The sequence below is a fragment of the Chlamydomonas reinhardtii genome, chromosome 3, assembly GCF_000002595.2.
Source record: "Chlamydomonas reinhardtii strain CC-503 cw92 mt+ chromosome 3, whole genome shotgun sequence".
Classification (NCBI taxonomy): Eukaryota; Viridiplantae; Chlorophyta; class Chlorophyceae; order Chlamydomonadales; family Chlamydomonadaceae; genus Chlamydomonas; species Chlamydomonas reinhardtii.
The window spans coordinates 942,613-951,505 of NC_057006.1; the positions used below are offsets into that span (position 1 = coordinate 942,613).

The 8,893-nt window shown below is 64.5% G+C and overlaps 1 protein-coding gene across 1 annotated transcript; it reads right to left on the reverse strand.

Moving 5' to 3' along the window:
• Positions 1 to 403: 403 nt before the first annotated feature.
• CHLRE_03g146887v5 (uncharacterized protein) lies at positions 404 to 2,985 on the reverse strand. The gene is made up of 4 exons (XM_043060473.1): positions 2,828 to 2,985; positions 1,643 to 1,937; positions 1,081 to 1,291; positions 404 to 952 (listed from the first exon to the last, which is right to left on the reverse strand). The coding sequence occupies exons 1-4, from the start codon at positions 2,910 to 2,912 to the stop codon at positions 785 to 787; spliced, it is 759 nt and encodes a 252-aa protein (XP_042925602.1). The 5' UTR covers positions 2,913 to 2,985; the 3' UTR covers positions 404 to 784.
• Between the last annotated feature and the right edge of the window lie 5,908 nt (positions 2,986 to 8,893).

Consider the following 8,893-nt stretch of genomic DNA (forward strand, 5'->3'; position numbering starts at 1 on the left):
GGCAGTCGAGCAGGCGGCGGCAGGTACGTAGACATCAGGCCGTATCGTTGCGGCATGGAAACAGGGACAACAACCCATCAGTAGTTCGGTAAAAGCGCAGCGGGGTGCGGTTGACAACTTGTCTAGGTGTGGCTGGGGATGTGTGCGGGCGTTGTGGCAGGTGATGCATGGCAGGGAGGAGGTGTGGTGGTGAAGTGGCACGGCGGGATGAGCGGTGCGCGGAAAGGCGCGTGGGGTGGGTCTGGCAAAGGGAGTAGTGCTGGGTGGAAGCAAAAGAGGCAATCTATGTGGCGGCGCGGAGTTGGTGTCAGGGGCGACGGGGGGAAGAGCACTGGGCTGCAGGAGGTACGGTAGCCAGGTACACAGGTGTGGAGCGTGGGTGTGGAGGCGGCCGGTTGGTAAAAGCAGCAGTGACTTACAGAGAGGCCCAGGGGAGGCGGCTGGAAGCAGAGGAGCAGCGCAGACCAGGAAGCAGGCCCGTCCAGGTCTAGGCTCACAGCGAGCATGCGCACCCAAGCACGCATAGGCCTGTGTGGCCACCCATGCACATACAGGTGGCGACGATGGGAAGCGTGCTGCCGACAGCACTTGCAAGGCCCGCAGCGTCGGCCAACAACCGAACGGGCGACTGCACCCGCAGCAGAGCCGGAGAAGCGAAGGACATGCCGTACACCTTCCGTGCGAAGATGCCCAAGCACGGCCAGGTCATGGGCGGCACACACGTGGCCCCAGGTAGGCCGCAAGCATCAGCAGCACGGCCAGCCAGCCAGCACAAAGGTGCGCACTACACGCATGTGGGCGCGTGCACAAAGACCGTGACGGTGCTGTCCGCCAGCGTGAAGAGGCCGCGCAGCGTGGGCAGGCGGGCGACGAAGGTGGCGGCGGCCAGGGAGGTGGTGGGCGGCGGCACCGCGGCGTACACCGTGGCCAGCTGGTCGGTCGGCACCGCGACCTGTGGATGTAGGTGGGTGGGGTGGGCGGGATCGGGGCGCGGCGGGGGTAAGGGCCAGCGGCAAGGCGCAGGCAGTGGTGCGTGTCAGGCATGTGCGGGCGGGTGGCAGAAGCAGCAGGCAGCCTCACCGGCACGTAGTCGAAGGCCTGGCTGGCGGCGGCGCACAGGCCCGAGTGCTCGGGAGTGTACAGGCGGCCGATGACGCAGGCATCCATGTTGTGGTCCAGGGTCAGGCCGCACTCGGTATTGCTGCACACCAGGGCGGGCACGGCGGGGCCGGCGGCGCTGGTGGCGGCCGGCACCTGCGGGCTCGCGGTGAGCTTGTCGCAGGCACGGCGGCTGTGGGTGTGGTAGACGGCAGGGCGGCAGGGCAGCGGCGCAGCAGACTGAGCTGGGAGAGGTGTTTCAGGTGGAGGAAGGCGGGGCCTCAGGCGCGGGAAGCAGGGCAGGGAGGTGGTGGCAGGAGCAAGCAGGGGAGGTGGCGGGGGTGGGGGCATGCTTCAGGTGCCACGGGGCTGTGGTGGGGCCGCGGGCGGCAGGGAGCCGAGGAGGGGTTGTAAATACAATCCCAAACTAAACCAAAACCAACGAAGGGGGTGGAGGGGGAAGGTCAGGGGGTGGAGGGTGGCGCGGGCTGGGTCGCAAAGGGACGCAGGGGCCGACGGGGGCCACTGGGGTGGGACCACTCACTTGATGCGCAAGTTCGTGGGCACGAGCACGGTAGTGTTGGCGGTGCTGCCGATGACTGCGCCGGCGTAGGGGACCAGCTGCGGGTGGAAGCGGTCCATCACCTCGACCGCCACCACCAGGAGCGGGCAGTCCGCACGCAGCCGGTCAATGACCGTGCAGTTGCCATTTAAGGTGTGGCTGGTGGCGCCCACGCGCTTCACCTTGGGAACGTCCTTGGTGGCGGCGGTGGCGGCCGCGGCGATGGCACTGGCCGCGGCGGCGGTGCGGGCCGGCGGCTTGGCGGGCAGGTTGTCCCCTGTGCAGTTGCACAGAGTACAGAGTGAACACGCGGTCGTTGACGGGCTCCTGCTGGATGGCACTGAACAGCAGCTGCGGCAGCTGCGGCAGCATCTTGTCCATGTCGAATTGTGGGCCAGGGGACGGCGAGGGGTGGGGGGTGCCAAAGGTGGGAGTGGGGGCAGGGGTTGGGCGGGGAGGGCCGGGAGGCGGACTCAGTTGGCTGCTGGAGCAGCCGGGCAGGGGAGCGGGGCATCAGCTGCACCAGCAGGCAGAGTGAGGCTGTGTGGGTGAGGCATGCACCGTACCGTGAGCACGGTGTGATTGAGGCGGTGCCCTGGCCCGATCACAGCACCAGGTGCGACGGCAGGTTGACAGTGCCCTTGTCCTCCGTGATGGATCACAGCAAGGGTCAGTGTGGTTTCGAGCATTCAGGCAGCAGAGGGACGTGGAACGGTGGAAGGTTGGGGAACTGCAGGGACGGGACTCACTCAGCCGGACCGTGGTGGGGTGGGGTGTTAGATGGCGGGGATTGCACACAAGTGCAGCCACACGGTGGGCAATGCAAGGTGGGCATTGTGGCATGCTCAGACTGGGTATGCGGTCGGGTCGGGTTCGGGCCGCCCCTCACCTCGACCCGCCCCCCGAGGGCCGTCCTCTCGGGCCTCCGGCCCTTGGGGACAGCCCTCGGGGGGCGGGTCCGGGTTCGGGTGGCCCTCACCCTCCCCTCCCGCCGCCCCGCCCCAGTATATCCCGTATTGCCCCACCCCCCGTGCTATAACCTCTACATACAGTGAACGCTCATCCTACACAAGTCCCTGCCTATTCGCCCCCTCCACGCCCCCTGTCCTCAATGCCGCCACTGCGGTAACACCGCGCCATCGCTCACGCCACTCAACTAACGATCACCGACAAACCGCACGCGGTCAAACCTGGCCGCCAAAGTTGGGGGGTCGGTCGTCACCTTGGGGGCCGCCGGGTTTCTGGAGCCCATCCTGGGGGATTTCGGGAAGCGCCCTACAAGCAGAACGAGGGACAAAAAGCAACACCATGTGGCTCAACTATGCACGTTATGCCGTAATAAGCACAAACAAAGCGCGGGAGTGCCAGTATGGCGTGCTGGCTTGGACATGCCGGCACATGTCCCTAGCTCGTTCGACACATGCGCACTAACACGGCGGGGGTCTCAAGCGCTGGCGCGCATGCATTCACGTCTAAAACGGTTGCAGATGCACACTGTCCATACATCGCAAGGCAGAGAGTTGAATGGGGGGTGGGCTGGGTCGAGGTGATTTCCATGGATGGAATCCCGCGTGTGACCGAAGAAGAACAGGATCGCCGATGGCACAGCGTGAAAGCGCTCGTCACGAGAATTCGATTGGCACTTAACACACTGCTATGCACAAGAGGGTCCAGGGCATGTGGGTGTGGGCGCGCCGGAGTGCATGCATGCCTTCATTTGTGGGCGTGTGGGCGTGCCCGCTGCCGGGCAGCGTGTGTTGCACTAAGTGCCCCGGAGTCTGTGCGGCGCGCCTGCCCCGCCCCGCCGTGTCAAGCTACACTAGGTGGCATGCAAATACGGTACTCAGCCGGACATTACTAGCGGCGCCCTGACCACACGGTGGCCGGGCGCCCGGCAGCCCCTCCCGGCGCAGTGCCCATAGACGGGCCCAGCGCCTGTGTGGTGGCCCTAAAAATGCCCCAGCCTGCTTGGACTAGGCTTTGGACCATAGAATCATGACCACAGCATACTGGCTGGGCAGGGCGCACATCGCTGGCTCGCGTGTGGGCATGTCGGCATGGTTGGTGGGTCCGCATCTCAGAATGAGTCGGCCTACCCCCACTTCAAGGTATCTTGTTTGCGGTCTTTTACTTGAACGTACATGCTGAAAGGGATATGGAGGAACCGACGCCAGGAAAGTGGCGACTTTTAGCCTGACCTTGCGTGGCTCGCGCGAGGGTCGGTCGCGCTGGAAAGGCGAAAACAATTCATTGCACCAGCCCCGATGCCACTTGCCCCACACGCAACACAGATACATAATATATATGTAATATGAAATACTCACACAGCCAAGCAGCCGCATGGTGCGGGCTTGCCACGCCGTGCCGTCGCCGGCGACCCTCGCCGCGCCATCTCGGGGCCACCGGGGTCCGCCAGGCCCCTCCGCCGCGTGCACAGCCGGCCCCTGGGCTCCCAGCTAGCTTGCACTATGATAGCAGCGGCCGCCACTGCAGTCGCGCCCGGCAGGGCATAGCACGCAGGAGCCCAGGCCGCGGCGCCATGGTGGGGCCCGGAGCACTGCCCAGCAGCCAGGCGAGCGAGCATGCAGACGCTCTTGTGCCATAGACCGGCGCCCACAGGGGCCATGAGGCTATGTGACAAGGCTGTGATATACACCAGCAGGGACAGAGGACAGCAAAAGGGGCGACATAAAGCCCGCATGATGTACACACGTCCCTCTCTGCACCTTCGTCTCATCACCCTGCATGCACCGCCGCCGCTGCCACCGCCGCCGCTCAGTAAGCCAGTCACGGCCCCGGCGTGCGACCGGGCGCAGGCCGGCTGCCGGCGTCATAATACGGGAAACATATGTGACATGTCAGCTGCTATGCACAAGAGGGTCCAGGGCATGTGGGTGTGGGCGCGCCGGAGTGCATGCATGCCTTCATTTGTGGGCGTGTGGGCGTGCCCGCTGCGGGGCCGCGTGTGTAGCACTAAGTGCCCCGGTGTCTGTGCGGCGCGCCTGCCCCGCCCCGCTGTGTCAAGCTACACTAGGTGGCATGCAAATACGGTACTCAGCCGGACATTACTAGCGGCGCCCTGACCACACGGTGGCCGGGCGCCCGGCAGCCCCTCCCGGCGCAGTGCCCATAGACGGGCCCAGCGCCTGTGTGGTGGCCCTAAAAATGCCCCAGCCTGCTTGGACTAGGCTTTGGACCATAGAATCATGACCACAGCATACTGGCTGGGCAGGGCGCACATCGCTGGCTCGCGTGTGGGCATGTCGGCATGGTTGGTGGGTCCGCATCTCAGAATGAGTCGGCCTACCCCCACTTCAAGGTATCTTGTTTGCGGTCTTTTACTTGAACGTACATGCTGAAAGGGATATGGAGGAACCGACGCCAGGAAAGTGGCGACTTTTAGCCTGACCTTGCGTGGCTCGCGCGAGGGTCGGTCGCGCTGGAAAGGCGAAAACAATTCATTGCACCAGCCCCGATGCCACTTGCCCCACACGCAACACAGATACATAATATATATGTAATATGAAATACTCACACAGCCAAGCAGCCGCATGGTGCGGGCTTGCCACGCCGTGCCGTCGCCGGCGACCCTCGCCGCGCCATCTCGGGGCCACCGGGGTCCGCCAGGCCCCTCCGCCGCGTGCACAGCCGGCCCCTGGGCTCCCAGCTAGCTTGCACTATGATAGCAGCGGCCGCCACTGCAGTCGCGCCCGGCAGGGCATAGCACGCAGGAGCCCAGGCCGCGGCGCCATGGTGGGGCCCGGAGCGCTGCCCAGCAGCCAGGCGAGCGAGCATGCAGACGCTCTTGTGCCATAGACCGGCGCCCACAGGGGCCATGAGGCTATGTGACAAGGCTGTGATATACACCAGCAGGGACAGAGGACAGCAAAAGGGGCGACATAAAGCCCGCATGATGTACACACGTCCCTCTCTGCACCTTCGTCTCATCACCCTGCATGCACCGCCGCCGCCGCCACCGCCGCCGCTCAGTAAGCCAGTCACGGCCCCGGCGTGCGACCGGGCGCAGGCCGGCTGCCGGCGTCATAATACGGGAAACATATGTGACATGTCAGCTGCTATGCACAAGAGGGTCCAGGGCATGTCGGTGTGGGCGCGCCGGAGTGCATGCATGCCTTCATTTGTGGGCGTGTGGGCGTGCCCGCTGCGGGGCCGCGTGTGTAGCACTAAGTGCCCCGGAGTCTGTGCGGCGCGCCTGCCCCGCCCCGCTGTGTCAAGCTACACTAGGTGGCATGCAAATACGGTACTCAGCCGGACATTACTAGCGGCGCCCTGACCACACGGTGGCCGGGCGCCCGGCAGCCCCTCCCGGCGCAGTGCCCATAGACGGGCCCAGCGCCTGTGTGGTGGCCCTAGAAATGCCCCAGCCTGCTTGGACTAGGCTTTGGACCATAGAATCATGACCACAGCATACTGGCTGGGCAGGGCGCACATCGCTGGCTCGCGTGTGGGCATGTCGGCATGGTTGGTGGGTCCGCATCTCAGAATGAGTCGGCCTACCCCCACTTCAAGGTATCTTGTTTGCGGTCTTTTACTTGAACGTACATGCTGAAAGGGATATGGAGGAACCGACGCCAGGAAAGTGGCGACTTTTAGCCTGACCTTGCGTGGCTCGCGCGAGGGTCGGTCGCGCTGGAAAGGCGAAAACAATTCATTGCACCAGCCCCGATGCCACTTGCCCCACACGCAACACAGATACATAATATATATGTAATATGAAATACTCACACAGCCAAGCAGCCGCATGGTGCGGGCTTGCCACGCCGTGCCGTCGCCGGCGACCCTCGCCGCGCCATCTCGGGGCCACCGGGGTCCGCCAGGCCCCTCCGCCGCGTGCACAGCCGGCCCCTGGGCTCCCAGCTAGCTTGCACTATGATAGCAGCGGCCGCCACTGCAGTCGCGCCCGGCAGGGCATAGCACGCAGGAGCCCAGGCCGCGGCGCCATGGTGGGGCCCGGAGCGCTGCCCAGCAGCCAGGCGAGCGAGCATGCAGACGCTCTTGTGCCATAGACCGGCGCCCACAGGGGCCATGAGGCTATGTGACAAGGCTGTGATATACACCAGCAGGGACAGAGGACAGCAAAAGGGGCGACATGAAGCCCGCATGATGTACACACGTCCCTCTCTGCACCTTCGTCTCATCACCCTGCATGCACCGCCGCCGCCGCCACCGCCGCCGCTCAGTAAGCCAGTCACGGCCCCGGCGTGCGACCGGGCGCAGGCCGGCTGCCGACGTCATAATACGGGAAACATATGTGACATGTCAGCTGCTATGCACAAGAGGGTCCAGGGCATGTGGGTGTGGGCGCGCCGGAGTGCATGCATGCCTTCATTTGTGGGCGTGTGGGCGTGCCCGCTGCGGGGCCGCGTGTGTAGCACTAAGTGCCCCGGAGGCTGTGCGGCGCGCCTGCCCCGCCCCGCTGTGTCAAGCTACACTAGGTGGCATGCAAATACGGTACTCAGCCGGACATTACTAGCGGCGCCCTGACCACACGGTGGCCGGGCGCCCGGCAGCCCCTCCCGGCGCAGTGCCCATAGACGGGCCCAGCGCCTGTGTGGTGGCCCTACAAATGCCCCAGCCTGCTTGGACTAGGCTTTGGACCATAGAATCATGACCACAGCATACTGGCTGGGCAGGGCGCACATCGCTGGCTCGCGTGTGGGCATGTCGGCATGGTTGGTGGGTCCGCATCTCAGAATGAGTCGGCCTACCCCCACTTCAAGGTATCTTGTTTGCGGTCTTTTACTTGAACGTACATGCTGAAAGGGATATGGAGGAACCGACGCCAGGAAAGTGGCGACTTTTAGCCTGACCTTGCGTGGCTCGCGCGAGGGTCGGTCGCGCTGGAAAGGCGAAAACAATTCATTGCACCAGCCCCGATGCCACTTGCCCCACACGCAACACAGATACATAATATATATGTAATATGAAATACTCACACAGCCAAGCAGCCGCATGGTGCGGGCTTGCCACGCCGTGCCGTCGCCGGCGACCCTCGCCGCGCCATCTCGGGGCCACCGGGGTCCACCAGGCCCCTCCGCCGCGTGCACAGCCGGCCCCTGGGCTCCCAGCTAGCTTGCACTATGATAGCAGCGGCCGCCACTGCAGTCGCGCCCGGCAGGGCATAGCACGCAGGAGCCCAGGCCGCGGCGCCATGGTGGGGCCCGGAGCACTGCCCAGCAGCCAGGCGAGCGAGCATGCAGACGCTCTTGTGCCATAGACCGGCGCCCACAGGGGCCATGAGGCTATGTGACAAGGCTGTGATATACACCAGCAGGGACAGAGGACAGCAAAAGGGGCGACATAAAGCCCGCATGATGTACACACGTCCCTCTCTGCACCTTCGTCTCATCACCCTGCATGCACCGCCGCCGCCGCCACCGCCGCCGCTCAGTAAGCCAGTCACGGCCCCGGCGTGCGACCGGGCGCAGGCCGGCTGCCGGCGTCATAATACGGGAAACATATGTGACATGTCAGCTGCTATGCACAAGAGGGTCCAGGGCATGTGGGTGTGGGCGCGCCGGAGTGCATGCATGCCTTCATTTGTGGGCGTGTGGGCGTGCCCGCTGCGGGGCCGCGTGTGTAGCACTAAGTGCCCCGGAGGCTGTGCGGCGCGCCCCGCTGTGTCAAGCTACACTAGGTGGCATGCAAATACGGTACTCAGCCGGACATTACTAGCGGCGCCCTGACCACACGGTGGCCGGGCGCCCGGCAGCCCCTCCCGGCGCAGTGCCCATAGACGGGCCCAGCGCCGTGTGGTGGCCCTAAAAATGCCCCAGCCTGCTTGGACTAGGCTTTGGACCATAGAATCATGACCACAGCATACTGGCTGGGCAGGGCGCACATCGCTGGCTCGCGTGTGGGCATGTCGGCATGGTTGGTGGGTCCGCATCTCAGAATGAGTCGGCCTACCCCCACTTCAAGGTATCTTGTTTGCGGTCTTTTACTTGAACGTACATGCTGAAAGGGATATGGAGGAACCGACGCCAGGAAAGTGGCGACTTTTAGCCTGACCTTGCGTGGCTCGCGCGAGGGTCGGTCGCGCTGGAAAGGCGAAAACAATTCATTGCACCAGCCCCGATGCCACTTGCCCCACACGCAACACAGATACATAATATATATGTAATATGAAATACTCACACAGCCAAGCAGCCGCATGGTGCGGGCTTGCCACGCCGTGCCGTCGCCGGCGACCCTCGCCGCGCCATCTCGGGG